At 42.1% G+C, this 23,096-nt stretch overlaps 1 protein-coding gene across 1 annotated transcript in view; it reads left to right on the forward strand.

Annotated features, from left to right (window-relative positions):
• Positions 1-23,096, forward strand: part of ITSN1 (intersectin 1) — a 235,769-nt gene that overhangs the window by 150,523 nt on the left and 62,150 nt on the right. Inside the window, 8 exon segments of the mRNA XM_036850123.1 lie at positions 2,183-2,430; positions 5,226-5,385; positions 8,949-9,077; positions 9,080-9,159; positions 9,931-10,013; positions 13,936-14,102; positions 17,229-17,274; positions 19,626-19,747. Of these exon segments, the coding sequence (XP_036706018.1) occupies positions 2,183-2,430; positions 5,226-5,385; positions 8,949-9,077; positions 9,080-9,159; positions 9,931-10,013; positions 13,936-14,102; positions 17,229-17,274; positions 19,626-19,747 (1,035 nt within the window).

The following is a 23,096-nucleotide window of genomic DNA, read 5'->3' on the forward strand; positions in this document are numbered from 1 at the left end:
AGAGCCCTACTCTTAATCATGACACCTTGCAGTCTTTTTTTTTTTTTTTTTTTTTTTATTTAATTTAGGCTGCGTTGGGTCTTCATTACGGTGTGCGGGCTTCTGATTGCGGTGGCTTCTCTTGTTGCAGAGCACAGGCTGTAGGCACGCGGGCTCAGTAGTTGTGGCACGTGGGCTCAGTAGTTGTGGCTCACGGGCTCTAGAGCACAGGCTCAGCAGTTGTGGCGCAGGGGCTTAGTTGCTCCGCGGCATGTGAGATCTTCCCGGACCTGGGCTCGAACCCGTGTCCCCTGCATTGGCAGGTGGATTCTTAACCACTGCACCACCAGGGAAGCCCCACTTTGCAGTCTTGAGGTGAAGCGATTGTGTCTGGCTCCAGCTCCTCACTCACTGCTGCCAGACCTCACCTTTGGTCCTGGGACGTGTGGAGGGGGCGGGAACTGGGCTTTTTAACCCGCTGAGAAGCTGGGGAGGCCCTGGCTCAGCCTGACCTAGAAACAGCTGTGTTTTCAGTGCAAAACAGCTATAAAGTTAAAATGCGTCATAATATCACCAATAAATATAAACAAGAGAGAAAAGGCATCTAGCCATTTGAGTTCAGCAGAAAATAAGATCCAAGTGGGGAAAAAATGTCACCTTAAATCCTCATCTGGAGAAACAGTTCGGGCTGCCCAGAAAAAGGAAAGAAAGAAGAAAACAATGCGGGGCAGCTGAATGAGAAGTGGCCCACGTGCTCACATTGATACAAGTGTTAGCACCGGAACTGTAAAGCCAAAAATAGAACCTTTGGAAGCAGTGTTGCTATCTCGGGGAACTCCTTTTTGGAGAATTCTCAGCTTTAAAAACTGCTTTTACCCATGACAATAGGGTTCCTAACATAGAGAGAGCAGCAAGGAAGCTCTCTTATGGACTGAATATTTTATAAATAACATGCAGAATTAAGTAGAAAGTCCTGTATTCTACTTTCTCCACCCCTACCCCAGGCATTTTTTTTTAATTCAAATAAGCTAATAAACATTATACCATATTACTCTACACTGAATACAAACAGATGTTTGGTTCCATAGTTATTTGCTTTGGGGTTTTTGTGGGGTTTTTTTAACTGAATATTTGAACGGGTTAGAAAACTGGTATTTTTGCCACTTTTTCCAAAATCATTGTTAAGACCCTACATACTCATTTCTGTGATTTCGAAAAAGCAACATTAAGGTCCAATGTACTACCTCCTTAGGCAGTATATTATGCAATAAAAATAGGATAAGGTCTCTGACAGAACCTTATTTGACTTATTGTAATGAAAATAATTTTCTACTAGTGAATGTAATTGTCCTCAAATTGATCTCCTGTTGCTCATAAAATAGTGAGGGTAACTTCTAAAGATAAGTAGAATCATTCTGGTGATTTTGACTAATCCTTTTGGTCAGAATTAAAATAAAATGCAAACATTAAAAACACAGTTGTAATAAATCTCTGAAATTTTTTAACAGCAGAATCCTATATTCTCATGTGCATGTTTGTGAATATTAAAGTGAAATTTATACAAAAGAAAACTCTAGGACTTTAATAAAATTAATTGTTGCTGTAAATAATCATTTCCTTAATTTTCTCGTCATGTATCTGTGGAGCTTTTAAATGGCTAAACACAGCAGCCAGTTTTACTTGCTGTAGAAACCATCTAAGGCTCTATTTTTTATCTTGTCCCTATGCTGAACAAGTACTGCTTAGTTTAGAGATTTTTTTTAGAGTGCTAAATTCATATTGATTGCACCCTTTGCTTTGTTTTAAATAATAAACCTAAGTCAAATTATTTTTAACAATTACATGACTTCCTGAGTGATGAAGTCTGTCACATCACTTTCTAATTCAAAGCAGCTCTAAAAATTTAAACTGTAGGCCTTATTAGGATTCCTTATTGGTCTTAACTGCTATTACTAGGGGAAAAAGAAAAAGCTAAACAGGCACAAAAGACTAAGAACTTGAATTATAGCACCTACAGTTTCTTCAGAGTTAAAGTTTAGAGACCATTTTTCCAGACTCTTAGACTAAGAATAAAGTGAAGAAATGTCTGTGCCGTGTGTTAGTCTGACCGGGTCAGAGGCGGGGGCTTTGTTCTGGTAGAGTGTTTGGTGTCTTTAGGGGTTGATTTAGTTCCACTGAATTAAACTTTATGACTTTCCTGCAGGTGGATGAAAGCCAAACTGGAGAACCGGGTTGGCTTGGAGGAGAATTAAAAGGAAAGACAGGATGGTTCCCTGCAAACTACGCAGAGAAAATCCCAGAAAACGAGGTTCCTGCCCCAGTCAAACCAGTGACTGATGCTTCCTCCACCCCTGCACCCAAACTGGCTGTACGTGAGACCCCGACTCCTTCCGCGGTGACCTCTGCAGAGCCCTCCGCGACCCCCAACAACTGGGCCGACTTCAGCTCCACGTATGTGTAGGATGCTATTTCTGATGATTTTTGAAATCCCAGCTTAGTGATCTTTCAAGTGTTGTTATAGTCTTGGGTTGTACCTCTGAGTAATTTTCATGGCCACTTTCTCTGGTCTTCCGGCAAATGGTGGATTGCATTCTCTGACCTGGATTTGATTATATCATTGCTCAACAATGATTTGCCCTGGGATAAAGTAAAGCCTATGACCCTTGTTTCGTTCAATAATTTGTCTGTATCTTACATTCTTGTGGAAGAAATGGAGAAATACAGTTTCCTAATAATGTGCTTGACACCCGTGACAGCAAATATTTAGAGTCATTTCCTGCATGGAAATAGCACTTTTTTTTTTTTTGCTGGACAGAAACAGAAATTGAATTTAGTCATGTGGTTTTGAATAAGATAGAAAGCTGTTTCCTGGGAAGCTTTTCTCTTTCATCAGTCCTGTACAAACGTACAGCAGAGCGAAGAGATGTGTACTCTTGGCCGCTGTTCGTGCTATGCCTTTGGTCATCAGGAAATGGCATTAAAAACGGTGTGTAAGCAGAGGTTTGAAAGGAGAGGTGAAGCCACTGTCCACGCTTCCAGTTATAGGACTGGTCTAGGTGTGCAGTAGTCTAAAAATATTTTATAGTGGCATTCAAGTAAAAGGGACGTAAGAAGTGTTTTTTTGTTGTTGTTTTGTTTTGTTTTTAAATTTATTTATTTATTTATTTATTGCTGTGTTGGGTCTTCGTTTCTGTGCGAGGACTTTCTCCAGTTGCGGCAAGTGGGGGCCACTCTTCATCGCGGTGCGTGGGCCTCTCACTATCGCGGCCTCTCTAGTTGTGGAGCACAGGCTCCAGACGTGCAGGCTCAGTAGTTGTGGCTCACGGGCCTAATTGCTCCGCGGCATGTGGGATCCTCCCAGACCAGGGCTCGAACCCGTGTCCCCTGCGTTGGCAGGCAGATTCTCAACCACTGCGCCACCAGGGAAGCCCCAGAAATGTTTTAAATTTGTTTTCAAGTCTGATCATCTTTCAGAAGAAACAAATTGAAGGCAAGGAGTCAGGGCTTAATGCTGGAGAAAGATCAGGTGGAGGAAATAGAGGAGAGAGAGGTGAGTGATGACCAAGGGCAGGAGGAAGTGGAGGGAAGGATGTAAGGAATAGCAAGTTTTTCATACTTACATTTTCACATAAATTGTTGAAAGTGCTAAAGAAGGCCCTCCCTATCTAATCTCTGCTAAAAAGTAGTCTTTTATTAGCATGATTGAAACCAAGTTGAAATTCTCCTCTCGATTGTTTTTTTCTTAATTGAAGTATAGTTGATTTATAATATTGTGTTAGTTTCAGGTGTACAGCAAAGTGTTTCGGTTATATATCAGTAAGTCCCCTCATACGAACCTTCAAGTTGCGAACGTTCAAAGACACGAACGTGCATTCGCATGTCCAATCACGTAAGTCAGTTCACGCGTCTGGCGTACATTGTCACATGGTTGTTCTTTTGTGTACTTTATGGTACTGTGTAGAGTATCTTTATTTCAAGCCCAAGATGTCGGGAAGCAAGCGTAAAAGCAGCAGTAATGTAGCTGGTACTGTACTGTACTTTTCAAGGTATTATATTGTAAGATTAAAAATGTTTTCTTTATTTTTTGTTTTTTATGTATTATTTGTGTGAAAAGTATTATAAACCTATTACAGTACAGTACTATATAGCCGATTATGTTAGTTGGGTACCTAGGCTAACTTTGTTGGACTTATGAACAGATTGGACTTTCGAATGAGCTCTCGGAACAGGACTCGTTCGTATGTAGGGGACTTACTGTATATATTTTTTCAGATTCTTTTCCATTATAGGTTATTACATGACATTAAATATGGTTCCCTGTGCTATACAGTAAATCCTTGTTGCTTATCTATTTTGTGTATAGTAGTTTGTATTCCCTGTCTTGATTTTGATTGAAAAGTTATGACTTTGGAAACTAAAGCTTACACTAAAATAGAAGACAAGCACTGTGTTTTCCAGGATTTTGTTCTGCTGTGGATCCAGTCAGTGTTACTCTCTTGCTTGATAAATGTGTGGTCTGCAGCTCTCCTGCTATAATTCCAGGCTTCTTATTTTCCAAACCCTGAATCAGGATGTGCCGTCTATCAAAGGAAATATTTTAATGTTCAAATTTGTTTATGTCTTATAAAGATTTTTAAAAAGTCAATTGAATTTAAATCTGCACTGACACAGATGTGTTTATTTAAAATTATAAAATCGCAAAATTAAAACCATCCCCGATATCAGGACAACAGGTTGCTCTAAGGATACCACTGGTAGTTACCATGGTATCCGAGCACATGGCCTGGTGCTTGCTGTGTGATGATGGGACAGAGAGATGGTATTACTAAGCACCAGCTGCTGGGCTGGCATGTTTTCACATGTGGTGCGAGACTTCTTCTTTGCTTATCTAGCATTGTCTTTACAAATGAAGATAATGATCACGTGAGGATGTTTCTCTGGGGCTTTCTCGTTACAAAGTATTTCTCTATGTGGTATTTCATGTGACCCTCACAACTAACCAGAGTGGCACAATATTGTTCCCATTTTATCAACGAGGAAATCAAGATTCAGAGAAACTACTAGAACTTGCCTGAGACCCATCGCTAGTGTGTGACGGTCAGACCTAAACCCAAGTCCAGTGCCCTTTCCCCCCTCCTTGTTCTTAAACAAGCCCCATGCACATCCTGGGTGTATGTTTATGGCGGGAGAAACGCCGGTGCATCGGGAAGTCCTTGCCAGTCACGGTGGCGTGCTTCGCCTTCCAGGTGGCCCACCAGCACGAATGAGAAACCAGAAACCGACAATTGGGATGCGTGGGCAGCCCAGCCCTCCCTCACCGTTCCGAGCGCCGGGCAGTTGAGACAGAGATCAGCCTTCACTCCAGCCACAGCCACGGGCTCCTCTCCATCTCCTGTTTTAGGCCAGGTAACAGCATCGATGGGAGCAGGAGGGCCTTGAGCGCCCGTGCGGGGCGGACAGATTCAGCCAGTGCTTGTTGTCAGTGTCCTTTAGGACTAAGCCTCATTATATGCATCTCGGTCGGCTGGCAGGGCGGGATCCAGTTCACATTTTCCCAGTAGAGGGAATAGTGACAGTTCAGAGGATGGAGTTCAGACATTTGAACTCCATCTTGAACAGTGGGTAAGAGCTTATTAGGAAACGGAGAGGGCTGGCATGTCAGACAGAAAATACTGTGAGGGTATCACATCATTTTTAATCAGCTATACTCCAGTATGAAATAAAAAGTTAAAAAGAAAATAATGCGAGGAGAGGCTTTAGGTAGGAGGTCAGAGAGTGTTTCGGGAAAGTCGTGGGTCAATCCATTTGGCTAGACCATTGAATATTTATCAAAAAAGATAGACCAATCACAGATTAATGGGAAGCTCTTAAATGCCTTGCTAAGAAAGTAATTTCTGAAAGGGTAATAAATAAAGGAATTTATTCCTTTATTTATTAAATAAATAAATAAAGGAATGAAATTTCTAAAATAGTCAAACCAAACAGCGAAATTGCCCGTCTGGCAGGCATCTGGGGGTCAGGGACAGTTTCTGCTCGGGGAACAACCAGAGTGAACACAGGCTCTGGGCAGATTCACGTGGAGGGTGGTGTGTGCAGGAAGATTCGAGTCGGGGACACGGGGGCACTGACAACAGTTGAAGAGGGTGGAGCCCCAATGCCAGTGGGAGCAAAAAGGAGAGGAAAGGTCTGGGACTGAGAAAAAGATTTGACTTTACAGGGGAACAAGGAAGGCAGAAAGAGAAATTGATTTTTAGCGAGAAGAAGTTGGGTTTTAGACGTGTTAATTTTCAGGTGAGAGGGGGACAGCCAGGTCATTCTGTCTGGCCGGAATTGGGACATAGATCAGATCTCAGGAAATGAGTGAGCTCTTCGAAGGAGAGAGAGTGCACGGAGATGGAAATTGCACAGAGCGTGTGTCTTCTCTGACCTGGAAGTAGGGCAGCTCCTGAGAGGAGCTGCCCCTTTTCTTTGCATCTGTCCCAGCTCAGCAGGCGGCACAAGTGTCATGCTCAGCCGTGGTGACTCTGGTGGACGGGAGGGCTCAGGACCAGGAAAATGAGGGGAAGTTGAAGGCTGTTTCCAGAAAGCGGGGGTGATGGTGCTCATATTATTAAAGGCGGTGGTCCGGGCAAAAGGCAAGTAGAAACCTATCTGTGATCTGGAAAGAGCAGGATAAACCAGATCGTAGAGGGATACAGAGGAATGTTTGGTGGGAAAGTGGAAAGATCTGGTGAAAGGAAAGAGAAGGAGCAGAGGAGAAGGAGGACAGGACGCAGCCACATGGCCAGTGGAGAAAGGGACTGAAAAGTTGAGCACCAGAGAATCTAAGTGGAAGCAGCATTAAAAGCACAGAAAAGAAGACAGGCTTCTTTTTCTTCTGGGAGAGGAAGGGTGAAGAGAGGTTGGAGAAAGAGGGAAAGGAGTTCAGGTTGTGCTCTGGGCAGCTTTTTCAGGAGGGGCCCCCGAGGGCCTGCGGAGCATGCATGAAAGGAATTGAGTAAAGAAGGATGAAGCCTGACGTGGCTGAATGTGTGTAACTGGTCATCACACATTATCTTGGTTTTCTCCAGCAATACTGCACAGTTTGGGACTAGAAATAATAACAGTAACATAAGCCACCCCTGTTAAGATTATTACTCTCATAGCTGCTCCAAGGATACATCCTGTTACACTTTCTTAACCACCTTTTGAAGAAAGTGTCTCTGTTTTAGAGATGTGGAAACTGAGGCCTGGAGAGATTAAACAGTTGTCCAAGGTCACACAATTAGTAAGTGACAGACTTGGGATTCAAACCCAGAGTCCGTGTTCTGCCTGATTCCACGCTGGTTATTCAGGTATCTCCACGTGGAAAGATGGACAGGGCAGGTGCAGCAAAGATTTCTCGGGGTGAGAGGTTATGAAATACTGGAGCCCAGGTGAAATGGCAGAGACTAAACGGAAGTGATGGAGACGATTAGGCAACAGAAGCGCTGATCTCCACGGCTCCGGTGTGAGGTGCCCTGCAAGCGCGAGGTGGGGACACGGCGGGCAGAGACTCTGTGGTCCTGGGGGGTGTTTGGAATCCAGAGACCCCTCCTCAGTTCTGAAGACTGGGCGGAGTGTACAGTCGAGATGGAAGGAAATAGGGATGTCATAGGTCTAAGAAGGCGAGAACCCACGGAGACCAACATGGAAGCCAAAACTCTTCGACCTGTCATAAATTCTCCACTTGTCAGACATAATCACAGTTAAATGTCATTATGAAAATATCTTCTATAGGCAAGTCCAAGTTGGTTCTGAATGAACTGTCATTGGGCATTATCCCTTGTTCTTGTCCATTTACGTATATAATCGAAAGTTGACGTTGTTGTATTTTATAGTATTGTTTTAAGATACTGTAACTGTTTTATGTTACAGTCTTAAAAAAGATAATAAATGCCTCACCCTGCCTTTCCAGCCTCATCTCCTACGCCACCCCTCCATGAGACTAGGCCACACGCACCCCCAGATTGCGCTTCTCCTCCTGGACACTGCGGGACAGCATCTCGCGGCCGTGCCCTCCGCCTGGAGTGCACTTCCTCCAAAGCCCTAGCTATCAAAATCCTTCTGGTCCTTCAAGGCCTAGCTCAAACGCTGCCTCCTCTGTGAAACTCCCCCTGTTGCCCTCAGGCAGCATTAATCCCTCTTTTCTCTCTGTTCCCGCAGTGAATAGTTGGAACCTCTTCTTAGCGTATTTCATTCTGCCGGGTGGTAGGCATAGTTGTTTGTATCTCTTTCTTCCTCATGAATTATGAGTTCCTTGGTAATAATATCATACTGCCCATTTTTATAGTGCTTTCTGGTTAATAAAGTGTTTTAACCTAAATTATTTTGGGGAGGCAGAGATGGCATTTTATTCATCTTTGTATATGGTTTGCGTATAGATGTATTTACAGTAAATGGGGATTACAGTGGATTTATGCTTGCCAAACCCCTGTTCCTCTAAAAAGGAACTGAAACAAGTCCAATCCAATGCAAGGTGTATTTCCCTGTGTCCACCTAAACTAAGACATCAGTTAATTACCTTTTGAGATTTCATAACGTTTCTGCTCTGGTATTAATCCCCCACTAAACACCCAAATCCGATTGGAAATTGGCAGGAGTGGGAGTGCCCTGGGCAACTTGAGACTTAAAATAGAACCCAAACAGAAAAGGCACACAGCCAGGTGCAACAGACTAAACACGACCTCCTGGCTTGTTTAAATGGAGAATTCTAGATGGCCCGACCACGGCTTTGTGAATAGGCTAGCAGATTTTCACCTCCACTTTTGGAAATAAACAGTTACTGCGAACAATGGCGCGTGTGGCACCAGTGCTGTGCTGAGGCAGGGTCCTCCGTGGCTGCGCGTGTGCCTGCGTGTGCCCATCGCGGGGGAGGAGCCGGTGTTCACGTCACCTGAACGGATAACAAGTCAGAGTGATGAGAGGTCCTTTATGTTCTTCCACACAAGGGCGAAAAGGTGGAGGGGCTACAGGCACAAGCCCTGTATCCTTGGAGAGCCAAAAAAGACAACCATTTAAATTTTAACAAAAATGATGTCATCACCGTCCTGGAGCAGCAAGACATGTGGTGGTTTGAGAAGTTGAAGTTCAAGGCCAGAAGGGTTGGTTCCCCAAGTCCTACGTGAAGCTCATTTCAGGGCCCATAAGGAAATCTACGAGGTATGTTTGTATTTATCTGCTTCTATTGGATGAAAACCATGTCAGGCATGAAATTATTGTTTGCACTAGTTACGATTCATAGATAGGAGTTGCAGGATTATTTTGTCTTTAAACTGGATCTTTTAACTGCAAAAATTAGGCTACATGGCAACAGGGGAGAACCTCTTACAGATAAATGGTCATTTTTTTTCCTTGCTCATAGAAGCCTGTATATCCTGTTTTTCATTGAATTATGCATGAGGGAATTCTACTCTGAGCATTCTTGGGGATTTGTTGGAGATTATGCCCCTCTTCATGCTTAGTATCCAGTACTGTTCCAGACATACAGGACTACTTAGAGGCCCAAAGCATTTGGGAAAATTTATGGAAGAATGAATTATCTTTTTCATTAGGATACTTATAGCATGGAACCTTGACACAAAGGTTGTTGTTTAATTGTTCTAACCATGTAGATGGTCAAAACAAATTATGAGCTTCAAGAAGAGATGAAGAGCAAAAATATTGAATGAGCATCTGTCAGTCATGCTTTGAAATAGACCAGTACATTAGCTGTGTATCCAGCAAAGCAAAGTGCTGGCAAACAAGGATGTGAGCTTAGAATCAGGCCTCTGTGGCCCCTTGTGATGTGTTTTGACTTAGCTGAGTGCATCTATTTCAGCTGTAGATGATCAATGCTTTAAATGTTAAACAGTTTTTAAAAAGAAAAATCAGTGTCATTTGTACTGTTTTCTTTGAGGGTGAAAATTAAAATACTTTCCCCCCCTCTTCCAGCATGGATTCTGGTTCTTCAGAAAGTCCTGCTAGTCTAAAGAGAGTAGCTTCCCCAGCAGCCAAGCCGGCCGTGTCAGGAGAAGGTGAGAACCTGACTCAGATCATGTTCTTTAGAAGGTGGAGGGAATCGTGTAATACAGTGAATGTTGGAAACGAAGTTGGATTTCATGTTTAAATAGTTTACATTAATTTACGTTCATTATATTAAACTCTAAGGTAAAATGAGGTTTAGCTCTTTACAAAGTCATAGTACTTTATGGAGACTTTCAAAATACTATCAGATACATTGATCATAAAAACTGAATTTTCTAATTATGTTTGATTATGAGCCCTTTGACTCTTGAAAGAGGCCCATCAGAGTCACTAAGGACCAAGTTCTCTGAGCATCTCTACAGCTAATTTGTGGTAGTTGCTATTTTTCTGACTTTATACAGATAAGTATTTTGGTTTAAAGCCATAACTATACAGGTCAGTAAAACTGTCACAGTAACGTCAGTGCCATTTGTACCCCAAATGAAACAGAAGTTTCATTTCTGTGTTCCATGTAAATAACCACACCAGATTATTTAGGCCTAAAAATTGTATTTTGAGTGTTTATTACACAAATAATTAATTGCTTTATTTCCTCTTCTTCATGACCTAATCTTTCCGATTATATATGCCAGTATATGGTATAGGTTTAAAAATGAACAAAACCTACATAATTCAGGCTCTAATGGTAAAAATCTCATGTCTTTTCTTCATTTGGTCCATGAGCGCTACCCAAGTTAGACAGGCTTTCCATGTTGAAGTATGAACAGTGTTTGTAGCTAACAGATGTCTACACAACTGTATAGTAGTTTTTCATAGGTTCCTTGAATTAATTCCATGAGGGTGGAATCTTTCGTTCAGTTTGTTTGCCATTATGAGACTTACATTCCTTAGAAACTTTGCCTTATGAAAAATAGAATTATTAAAGCAATTGTTTCAATGGAGACAGCAAGGGTTAAAATTTAATGGTATTTCAGATAGTAACAAAGTTACTTTTTCAAGAGGAATTTCAGAAGTAAAAAATTTTTTTAGTTTATAGGTATAGCTGTAAAACTTCATCATCACTGAACAAATCCAGTATTTTATTGTATCCAGTTTTTGCCATTACCGCCAAAACAATCATTAGGATAGTTCTCTTCATACATTCTTGTCATCTTAATGACTTTTTTATCCACTGTTAGGAGAACAGGCAAAAAGGTCTTTTAAACACAGCACATGTAGTCAGTATTATGTCAGGCAAATTATGTGTGCCTCCTGTCCCCCCACATTCAGTGTGTTATATCCATTCAGTCTCACTGGAGCACCAGAGTTTGTATCCTGGCTCTCTCACCTAGTGACCATTTAATTTTAGTCATGCCTTAACTCCCTCATCTGTAAAATTGGCATAATAATCACCACTTGAGGTAGGAAATTATTACAAGGCTTATGAGATAATAGTGTAAGCTTTTGGAATAAAGGTCAGTAAATGTCTGCTACTTTTATTTCCTTTTTGCTTCATTTCCTGGATTTATTGATAGTCACTTAAAGCAGTGAGCTTTCTCATCCAACAGCTGGGTTTTTTTTGTTTTTGTTTTTTTGTTTTTAGCATCTTTATTGGAGTATAATTGCTTTACAATGGTGTGTTAGTTTCCAACAGCTGGGTTGATGAATGTTGATTTGTTTTGAAACATTCTACAGAGGCCTCTACACTTGAGACCTCAATAAGTAGGTCACAGATGAACCACACACATCCTTAAAGTTGGGCAACAGAAGAGAGTTAAATTCTAACCTCGGTTGGCATTTATTACATCCATTTTGAAATGATTTAGGTATTAGAAATTTGAGGAGAGATTGCTGGCTTTCTGGAGGGGTGTGGGAGGACACTGACATCTGAAATTCTGAGAAAAGGTACTTAAATATATTAATGGACCACTTATCAATACTGTATTGAATGTAATCAGATTTCACGTAAACCAGAAACCAGATTAAATAGATGGTCAATTTGGGTAGCTCTTAAAATATGGGCTTGGGAATGGCCAGTGCCCTGTGTTACACATCTGGTGAAGAGGGTCTAAGTGGTGAGGAGCCCCCGCGTAGCGGTCCTCATGTCTCCCTGTTTTCATTGAATCAGAAGGTCCTCGCAGATGCCTGCGTGCACACAGGGCAAGTAAAACCACAGTCTTTCCCGTCTCCTTGGTATCTTCTGCTGCAGTATGAAGTTCAGCTAGAGTTCACGCTTCTGAAGTTTCTTAAGCATTTCGAAAGTGACTTCAAACTTTGGATCCATTTTAAGAAAGTGACTTTTAAGTGCAGGAATCACTGGGAAAAGTATTGATTGCCAAGGATCCAATCCTAAATGGCCAAACATGAGCTAAGGAACAAGTAACGGAACAAAATGAAAAGGGAAGGGTCAGAATATTGAGAAATCAGAAAAAGGAATATATTAATGAAAAAACAATGTCTTTATTCAAGCTGCCAAACTTTGATTTCCTTGTGTGGGAAATCATTTTTCCAGTTTTAACTGTGGAGGTGTGTGTCACCAGTGCTGGAGGGCTAAAGACAGAGGGGCTTCTGTTCTGCCTTGTACGTTTGGATGACCTTGTATCTCAGGGTCTGCTGGCCTCAGCCTGCAGGTCAGCACAGCGAGGCTGAAGTGGCCCCTTGGAGAGCTGCCCACATTAGCATAAGCATTAGCAGGATTTGTGTTTTTTGGTGTCTGTTTTAGCTTTCATTAGTGCCTCCTGCAGAGGCTCTTATAATTAGACAGTGGAGTCCTCCATACTAAATTAATTGACATTAAGCTCTGCATTTAAGGATTATCATATGAAATTTTAGCAAGAAACACTCCATCCATCATCCATCATAAACGAACTTTTCGGGTAAATGTGTTGTTTTTTGTTTTTTTTTTTGTTTTGTCGTTTTTTTGGGGGGGGGTTGCTTTTTGCTTTTTAAAAAATACACAAAGGCCTAGAATAAAATGGACAAAAAGTGGAAATAAGAAACGTATGTTCATCTTTCCAGAAATCTTTTATTCTCTACCTAGTGTAGTGTCTAGAATTTTGTGTCAAATGATCTTTCTGAGAGTGTGACTTGGTTTCTAAGCCTTAGTAAAGTCAGCTGTTTATAATTCAAAAGAAAAACTTCCTCTGGAATGCACATCCTTCACATTCAAGACAGTAAAGAACATTAATTCTTGTCCTTTACGACTAAATTACATGAATAATCAAATGTAAGAAACTGTGATTTGTCTTTTCCACTTGTTCAGAAAGGCGTGATTATTTTCTGGGATTGGGTAGACACTACTTTTATCAGCAGTCCACTCTACCTGTTTATACTTGAATGACAAGTAGATGTCCATTTTTAACTAAAGAATATATATTTTAAATTTTGTGTTCTAACAGCTTCCTGCCATCTGTGTATATGGCACAATAGGACTTAAATTTTCACCGAGGCACTTGAATAATGAAAAATGTGTCTTATTTAATTGACAAAAAGGATATACCACGTCTAAAAGGTTTCTAAAATGGTGACTTGGTACCTTCAAAAGTGAATTACAGATATTTGATGAGCTCACCAAGGAGCCTGCATGTCAGTGCATCTAACCCACTGCTCAGCATGACCTAGGTACTCAGTAAATGTTAGCTAAAAGTGAACGTGAAAACCATTTTCATGTAAAAAGAAACCATGGCATTAAATCGGAGATCACTCTCAGTACTGGTGTTGGTGGACATGCAGTTGGGTTTTTTTTTGTTTGTTCCTGGTCCTGGGTCTTCACAGGAATTGTCTCCCGGCTGCAGTTATTGAATTTTTATGTGCAATCGGGGAATTTGGAGCCCAGGGGGTTCTGCAACTCTGAATTTTATCAGTGACTAGCCTTTCTCTTGAATGGACCTTATCCTAATAATTTCCTTATTCATAAACTTGCTTTTGCAAAGTTGTCTGGGATTTCTGTAAACAATCAAGCTCTCTCCGTATCTCAATATTTCTCCCCACCAGAATTTATTGCCATGTACACTTACGAGAGTTCTGAGCAAGGCGATTTAACCTTTCAGCAAGGGGATGTGATTTTGGTTACCAAGAAAGATGGTGACTGGTGGACGGGAACAGTGGGCGACAAGTCCGGAGTCTTCCCTTCTAACTATGTGAGGCTTAAAGATTCAGAGGTAAACCCACATTAACTGTTTCCTCTCCCTTTCTGTGCAGCGATTCTCTTTTCAGGGAGTCATGATGTTTGCCGGTGGAACATCATTGTTGGGTTTTGCTAAGTTCTGGAACGTGACAGCAAATACAGTGTGACCTGTAATTGTTTGAAATTGTCTATTGGTGCCGCAGGGTCAGCCTTGGCTTCCCAGAAGCAGAAGAACCCCCCGGGGCTCAGTGGAGGCTGATCGTAATGAGGCTGGTCTGCGTCAGCTGGGATAATACTCAGGATTCATCTCTATTCCTGAATGTAATTGACTTAGGATTCGGAGTAAATATTCTAGATTAAGTCTTCAGGGTCACTGATTTGAGAAACCCCAAGAAAGATACACAGCAATATCTTGCCCATGTAAACAAAAGTATTTTGGTGATACTGGCCCCAGAATATTGGGCAGTAGAGAGTTTTTAGAATTTGTATTTTTGCCTACACAGTAGGAAGACACAAGATCTAAGAAATTGGTACACTTTGGCTAGAACTTAGTATCTCTGTTGATCAGAGACTGAATTTATTTTAAATGCTGTTATCCTTACCAATTGGAAGTGGCTCCCCATTGTTGTTAATGGGTCCCTAAAAATTCAGTTGCATGAAGTGGCCTTGAGATAGCACAAGATTAATGAAATGGTGGTGTGGGCCTACTAGAGTATGGGAGCCCATCTCGTAGTGGCCAATGTCAAGTTAGTGGGAATTTCAGGTTATAGATGTAGTCATTTAACAGACCCATAGCTGCTTGGGGAGCGAAGCTGGGCCTGGTGATAAGCTATGGTAGTTATGATAGTTCTACCAGGTCAGCCGTCTCACCCTCCCTGCAGTTCCTAGGAATAGTTTTATTTGCTGGTTGTTTTGTTTTGTTTTGTTTTGTTTTAAAGAATGTCATTGTTGTTTTGGGGTTTTTTTGTTTGTTTTCCCTTGCTTTGGTCTTGAGAGCAGCTTGCTGAAATTCCCCTGGAGGGATTTGCATAAGTGTTTTACCCTTGGAGAATTTGGCAGAAGCTGGAAAGAAAGTACTTCTTTTCTGTAGGACAGTCGTTGTATTGTCCTCTGCAGACCTGGAGAGGGAAAATTCAACTCTTCTGCAGGCCAGCTAGTTATATCCAATAAGAACCATGGAGATATTTCAGGGGAGTAGAGGGAAAACATTAAAAACTAAACTGGATTTCTGCTCCCATGCACAAAACCTCTTAAAATGGCTTTACCTTTGGGATCAGTTAAACACAAAAGCCATTACTAGTATTATATTTTAATAAATTAGAGTTTTCTACCAAAAACCATCCAAAGTCAGTAAGTTTCAAAAAATGCACTGTGACATTTTCTAAAGGTAAGTTGAGTTGTAAAGTGCTTTCTTAACCACAGTCTTAAATATCAGCCACAGAAGAACGTTATAACAGTGCTAAAGATTTTAGACAAACATTTAGCAACGTTATTTCATAATAATGAAAAAATCAAAAAAGGCAGCTCTTTCATCCTACTTGGACATAGACTTCAATATTATAAGGCCATATCCCGCCAAACTTAAAAACCAGACCCAGCTTCAGATACCAAAATTGACCCATGGACAAGGGGGAGGTTGTCCTAAACCTGCTTCCCTTCTCTACACGAGCAGGGCTGGAGCACGTAGCCTGGATGAACTTTTCTGCTGCATTCTTAAAGAAGCGCCAGGATGGAACCTGGCCATCTGACTCCGTCTCAGCTTAAGTGCTGGCTGTGGTGTTTAAAAGGGAGCACATTGAAGCTGCTTGAATTCTATCACTGGGTTGCTAATTGCTTTGTTCTTTTTATGGACTAGAGAGAGTATATTTAAGCCTGTACTGGGAAAGTAACTGGTCATTTGGAATCTTGTATCATTAGTGTTCCTTCATTTGGATATGCAGCCTATAAAAATTGCAAGGAAGATGAGTATTGTATAACTTCGTTAATACAGAAAGCATAATCAGAGTAAACATTTTAATTCAAACTTTCCCTGCCAAATGGTTATTGAATTTCAGTATAAATATAGGTAGGGACAATGATAAGTTGTGTTCCTGGTAGATAATTACATATTTTTATTCTTAAAGTTACTCCCATTTAGTTAATTAAGCCTTTTGTTTTGTTCTGTTTTAATTGGAATACTTAATTTACTGGAAGATAGGGACACAAGAGTGAAAATTAATCTGGAGTAAAGCACTTTGCAACGACAGATTACGGCCTGGCCCCTGTCCCAACTGAGTCTCTGCTGGCTTGGCTTGCTCAGCTGGTTTAAAATTCCATGAGTATCTATGAAGGAATTCAACCCCAGAGCACTTTTGGAACACTTAGTAGCTGGGAAAAAAAATGGTCTGCTTCTATGAGCTGTGTGTCCAGCATTACAAGAGAAATTTCAGTGTTTAAACAGTGTAAGGTTTGGGTGGAAAGGATATACAGGAGAGTGGCTGCCTCTTTGGGTAATGGGATGGGGGAAGGGGTGTTTGAATTGCCACTCTACTGGTTTCCTTCTTTAAAAAAAAAGAAAGCCCTAAAGCAAATGTACCAAAGTATTAATATTTCCATGCATTGTTAATATTAATATTAATTTAATTAAAATATTAATATTAATAATATTAATATTTTCACGTATTTAGTCTCTAGTATATGGAGACTATAATAGACATCCATTGCACTCATGGATGTCTATTATAGTCTCTGTACTTTTTTTATGTGTGAAGTATTTAATAATTAACCATTTGGACATCAAGCATGAGCTTAGTGTTTAGGCTGTAGACTATTAACAGTCTTCCTGGTGGGGCAGCCCCTGTTTCACCTGACCCAGGGACTGGATGCGTCCATGTTACACACAGTCAATACCTGAGCCCTCTGGGGTCCTACAATGCCACTTACTTTGCTAATTTTTCTCTTAAGAAGAGAGTTAAAGCTACACGCTTTTAAAGTACTTATTTCGCCCCATGTTTTCCTTGATACAGATCGTAATGTCAGGAGATACAATGCTACTATGTTTCCCCAGAATGAAAAGGGGAATTTAGGGGCTCACGCGGGCTTGTGTCATCATTAATCGTTTTTTAAGTTGCTTGACCAAAACTCTTCAGTATGCAAATGAGAACTTCTGCTCTGTTTTAAGGGCTCTGGAACTGCTGGGAAAACAGGGAGTTTAGGAAAAAAACCTGGTAAGTGACAAACCCTGATGCTTATTTTTCAATTTTTTAAATGTAATTGATAGTTGCTCCCAATCTTTGTTTATTGGGGCCAGAAGCCTTAAAAATGAAAAGAGAAGAAAAGACAAAAGAATCTGTCCGAAGAGTGGTTGGAGCAGATCCTTTCCTTGGAATCCATTAATAACGTATTTATAGATGGTTATGAAATATGGCTGTTGCCTCACACATGGAGAGTAGGGACATTACCAGACAGGATGTTCTCTTGGAATGTGAAGAAATAATTCAGGCAAGATGGTGGGAAGTTGTCATGCATGAACCTGTAGGACTTGGGGTCAGCAGCTGCTTAGTCCTCCTCTCGTTAGGTTCAGGAAGCCCTTGTTCGTTTCCTGGAAGCATATTCAGACCCAGGACATAAATAATGGAGGAGATGAGAGAGCAACACGTATTATCAGAGTGCAGGTCCTATTAATTTAGAAGCCATTGGGTGGTTTTCCTCAGGTACACGGTGAAGGTACAAAAATTATAGTCATCCCTCTGAACTCAAAGTGTTTTAGTTTATTTAAACAAAATCACATATTCTATAAATAGAAGCCTGAAAGAAAGAAGAAAGAAGCAGATGTGAAATCATATGGTTGTATGGCCTGTCTTCCTCTCTATTGAGCTTTTTTGCTATTACAGCCTTAAGAAATTACAGGTTGAAAGAGTCACCGCAGTGCTGACAGGGATGTGTGTATCTGTGTCTGGTGCTGAGCTCCAAATGCGCTTACCTGGCAAGGAAAGGTGGGCTTTTAGGTAGTTGTAGGATTTTAGTCTGACTCAGATATTGGACCACCCCGGTCAAATCTCTGTTTTAACCAGGAGTATGCTACATTTTGAATTGTCATTCCAAAGGGTCCAGAGGGGCTTAACTTTGCACTGAAACCAGCGAGCTGCTCAAAAAAGCTGGAAAAGACAGAAAAGAGTGTCAGGGCAGGTCACTGGCTACGCAGGCCAGGTCCTTTGAGGAGTAGGAACATCAGGGGCCAAATAGGACACTAATTTGGATCTTTTCCAAATGGAAAACTTGTGGCGTCTAGAGCTAGTCCTTGGCATGCTGGGGGAGAATTCTCATCCCCAGCACAGATTTCCCAGCTTGAGCTCTCAGTGGAGCCCACGTATGTGTAAGCTGGGCTCTTTCTCGCTTCCCCTGAGCTCTGGGATGCATCTGTCAGGGCCAGCCCGCACCGGGATGGCCTGGCACTCCTAGCATGGTGGCCACTTATTACAGAACAGGGTCCTAGGGGGCTAATGTGCCTTCAGGGAAGCAGGAGCGTGAGCCTTTCACCTCTTTTCCTTCTGTCTGTCTGTCTGTCTTTACTTCATTCCTTCTTTCTTCATCTCTTTCTTTCAAGAACAGTTATGATGGGGAGAGAGTGGAGAGGAATAGAACAGTCTGTTCTGTCTTGCTTCTAGAAGTTCACAAGGCCGTCGCTGCGGATACGCCAGAATTCAGTCAGAGGAGGATTTTTTCCTTTCGTAGTCGACCTCCTGTGCCAGGAGAAATGTACTTTTCAGAGCCTGGTCTGTGGTACTGCTGGAATTTTTCCCATGAGACTGTTCACATTCAGGAAAAGTACAGAACTGTTTACATTTTTTTTTTCTGTGCTGAATTGTTGTTTTGCATAAAATCCCTCCTCTTGACTGCAGGATCATCCTCTAACTTGAAATAAAAAGAAGTAAACTTACATTGATGTGATTCCTACCTGATATTCAGGGATCACCCTCAAAATGTGAGCCTCAAAGAAAATGGTCTTGTGGGTAGAAGAGAGAGTCTAAAGAAAGTCGTAACATAGAAAGAAATTAGCTAGTGCATGCTCCTGGTGGTTTCTGAAGAAAACAGATTTCTCTTTCTACTGTACTTGGCAGGTGGAAAAGGTTCACTTGAGTTCCTTGATTCGCTCAACCATCCTTGACTGGACCATGTGCTAATAATAATCAGCACTGTGTGAGGGCGGAGGGCAGTTGGGGATGAATGAGGCCCAGCTGCTGGCATCGGGGTGTTCTTGGGAATTGGGGCAGTGGAGGTAGGGTGCGGAGTTGGGGGAGAGTGGGGAGGTTGTGGAGGCAAGTTGGTATGTTCTGAGAGATGAGGGGGTCCTCGAGCAGACCAGGCACAACCGGAAGACAAGCCCAGCTCCTGAATACTGCTGCATTTGCCTGTGGTCAAAGAAGGGCCACTGAGCCTTCTTCATTTAGTAGAAAACCGGCCCCGTACACCGGCTTTGACGATGTTGACCCGTGAACCGGGGAGGTGGCTGTGTCTTCTTAAGCTCTCCTTTTCCTGACTCTAATGGTGCACTGCCATGTTTGGTCTTGTTTTCCAGAAATTGCCCAGGTTATTGCCTCCTACACTGCTACCGGTCCCGAGCAGCTCACCCTGGCCCCTGGTCAGCTGATTTTGATCCGAAAAAAGAACCCAGGTGGATGGTGGGAAGGAGAGCTGCAAGTCAGTGTCTTTTCCATTTGTTTAAAATTCTCTGCCCAAATTTCAATATGCAAGATCTCAAAGGGACACCGTTTCATTGCAAAGTACAGATAACCCTGCACCACCTACATCCTGCGTTTGTGTAGTGAGAGATGCCACGTTATTTGAATCCATTCGGTTCCTAAGCTTTGGGCAGCCAGGAACAGAATTGTGAGAGCTAAGCATTCTTCTGAAGATGCATCTAAATCTGTTGGATTCTTGAGTTCAGACAGTGAGTGGTGGGATAGTGAGAATTCATGATGGAGTCATCCGTAAGTCACAGCGTTGTAGGAGCGGAGCTTTCCATCAGCGGTGCTGTAAGGTGTGGTACCATAGTAGCCTTTGCATTCAAAGCCACATCTGTACGTCACAACAGTTTTAGTTCTTGTGTGTGTTTGTGTGTGTGTGTGTGTGTGTGTGTCCTCAATTCATCATTCTGTCAAGGCAAACCTTGGTCAGGAAGGCAAAGGCCTATGTTGTGGTGAGGTAAAGAAATACAGCACCTTTCTGTGCAGCTAATTAAAAACTAAAGTGCCGGAGAGTGAAGAGTGAGCTGGTGGACTGAAGAAATGTATCTTGGCTGGAATAGAAGGCACTTTTGGCCTGGAGTACCCAAAGGCAAAAGTTCCCCTGGGAGCTTGCTGGTGGGCAGCCATAAAAACCCTATCCAGCAAGGAGGACGAGATACAGTTTATTGGCTCAGGATTCCATTGGGGTCCTGGAATCCACACCCCTCCCCTTTTTTTTTTTCTAATTTTTTTTTTAGTGATTGATTTTTTTGGCTGCATGGCTCGCAGGATCTTAGTTCCCCGACCAGGGATTGAACCCGAGCCCCAGCAGTGAGAACGCCAAGTCCTAACCACTGGACCGGCAGGGAGTGCCCTCCACTCCCCCTTTTAATATGTCTCTTCCTTCACTGGGTAGCAGGAGGCCTTCCTCAGACCGGTGAGTCTCATTTCTTGTAGAGAGTTGTCACCTCATTGGCTTTCCCATCCATATGTGACTCCCCTGTTCTGAAGACTTAAGGGGTGTCCCCTTGACATATATACACTAATATGTATAAAATAGATAACTAACAAGGACCTGCTGTATAGCACAGGGAACTCCACTTCGATGTACAGTAGAAACTAACACAGCATTGTAAAACAACTATACCCCAATAAAAATTTTTTTTAAAAAAAGGGGGTGTCCCCACTGGCCCTCCTCATCAGCCTCTCCTCAGATGCCCTCTTCCCCTTCCAGCATCCGTCTGACCAGTCTGACCTCTCACAGCGACATCTCTACTCCAGCCTCATTCGGTGATTTGCTCTCTTGAAAACAAGCAGCAACCCTCAGACCCCGATGCCTCACTGCCTTTGCCCATAGCGCCTCCCCACATGGTCATCTCCACCTCTCCCCCGTTCCTCAAGAGCCGGCCAAATCCCACTTCTTCCGGAAGCTTTCTATGACCATCCCACCAGAAGCGGCATCTCCTTCCCATGAACCGTGGTGGCCCCGATGCCTGCACCACTCTTGGTATTTAGTGTTGACGCAGATATTATTACTTCCGTGCATATTTCTTACTTCCTCTTGTAGATTATCAGCTCTTTTAAGGCAGAAACCATATTTTTTCAGCCTCACGCTCCTTGTACCTTGCTCAAAAGAGAGTCCTGAGTGATTCTTACAATCCACAATTGCCGTGCCCAGGGCGGCTTCTGGTGCTTTCACCAGCCCTTCTCCCCTGTGGACACACAAATGAAGAAATTGCCAGTGAGCTCTGTGTTCCGCCCTGGTGAAGGTGCAGGGACGGGAGAAATGGTGGGGTCGTTGCGAGACCTATGGCAGTATATACTCAATAGATTAACATGGGGGAGCCTTTAAAGGAGGGGCTTCCACCATTGGTGGATTAACTGTGGATTAGAGCTTTAGTCCTTGAGCCAAGGTCATGAAATCTATCAGACTTCAAGGAAAGTGAAATTTGATCTGCGTTCTAAAAGTAACCCAGAAGTATCCCTCTTGATAAACTGAATCAGATGAGAGGGCAGAGGTAAGATGGTGGCAAGTTTCCTTTTCTGTTAATTTTATTTCCTTATTTTGGGAACAGGTAATATACTCACATGGTTTCAAATTTTTAAATTACAAGGGACTTCCCTGGCGGTCCAGTGGTTAAAACTCCGCGCTTCCACTGCAGGGGGCGCGGGTACGATCCCTGGTCGGGGAGCTAAGATACCGCATGCTGCGCGTCGTGACCCCCGAGAAAATAAATAAATAAATAAATAAAAATTACGAAAGGGAATTCAAATGTCTCCCTCCCACCCTGTCCCCAAAGGCAGCTGTCTTTATCAAAGCCTTGCTTCTAGAGGGTGTGTGTGTGTGTGTATGTACGTGCTGTAAGTTAAGTTCTCTGCTCCTGGTGGTGTGCAGAAGGGTAGTTTTAACACTTACCATCATCCCTAACTAGAGTCTTCATCTCATAGAATTGTGTCAGGAGTGCAAGTCTTGGTTCGCCAGCTTCATTATAAGTTCCTCTGTGTCTTATACTATCCCTTTCCAACAACTCCCAGCACGTGAACACTCAGTGAATGGATTTTGTGTCGAATTAGATTAAAGTGAAGGAGGCAGGAATGGTGGTGGAAAATGTGGCTGTTCCATCACATAAGCCTGATGGCTTTTGAAAACAAGGTGAAGTTTAGACTCCTTGCGTCCTCCATATATTGCGTGTATGTCATCTTGTATATGCACAATTATTCTCCATAAGAAGATCGCAGATGTGACTGTGAATCTTGGCTTGCCACCGACTAGCCTGTAACCTTGAGATTGTCGCTTAACTTTTCTGAGCCTTACTCTTTTTATCTGGGAACTAGGAATAGTAATAGTGGGAAATGGAAATAGTAATAGTATTATCCTTCTGGAATTGTTGTGTAGGTAAATGCACATAAGGCGCTTAGCACAGGCCTGGCTCAGAAAAAGCACCCAGCACGTGTTGACTGCCGTTATTATTATATTTTCCTAATTATTATATTTTCCTATAATTATATTATTCCTAAAATCCATATGTAACATTGGCATAAACCATAATCTCTACATTACCTGAAAATGACAGCTGAGAGCTGTTAAATGAGCAGAGTTTTCCATCCTGTACATACTACATTGTACTCTGTGATCCGCACAATCCAGCCCATGCCAGAACATTCTAGGCTTTGCTGATTGATGGCTGCCACAATTTGAATTTTAGCTGGCATGTTTTCATTTTGTAATACAGTAATCCATAGATTCTACTATTGATGTCATTTGTTTTTCAGTTATATGTAAACTTGGTATAAGTGCAAAGTATAACATGAAAGAACATGAA

This window comes from Balaenoptera musculus, chromosome 4, assembly GCF_009873245.2.
Source record: "Balaenoptera musculus isolate JJ_BM4_2016_0621 chromosome 4, mBalMus1.pri.v3, whole genome shotgun sequence".
Classification (NCBI taxonomy): domain Eukaryota; kingdom Metazoa; phylum Chordata; class Mammalia; order Artiodactyla; family Balaenopteridae; genus Balaenoptera; species Balaenoptera musculus.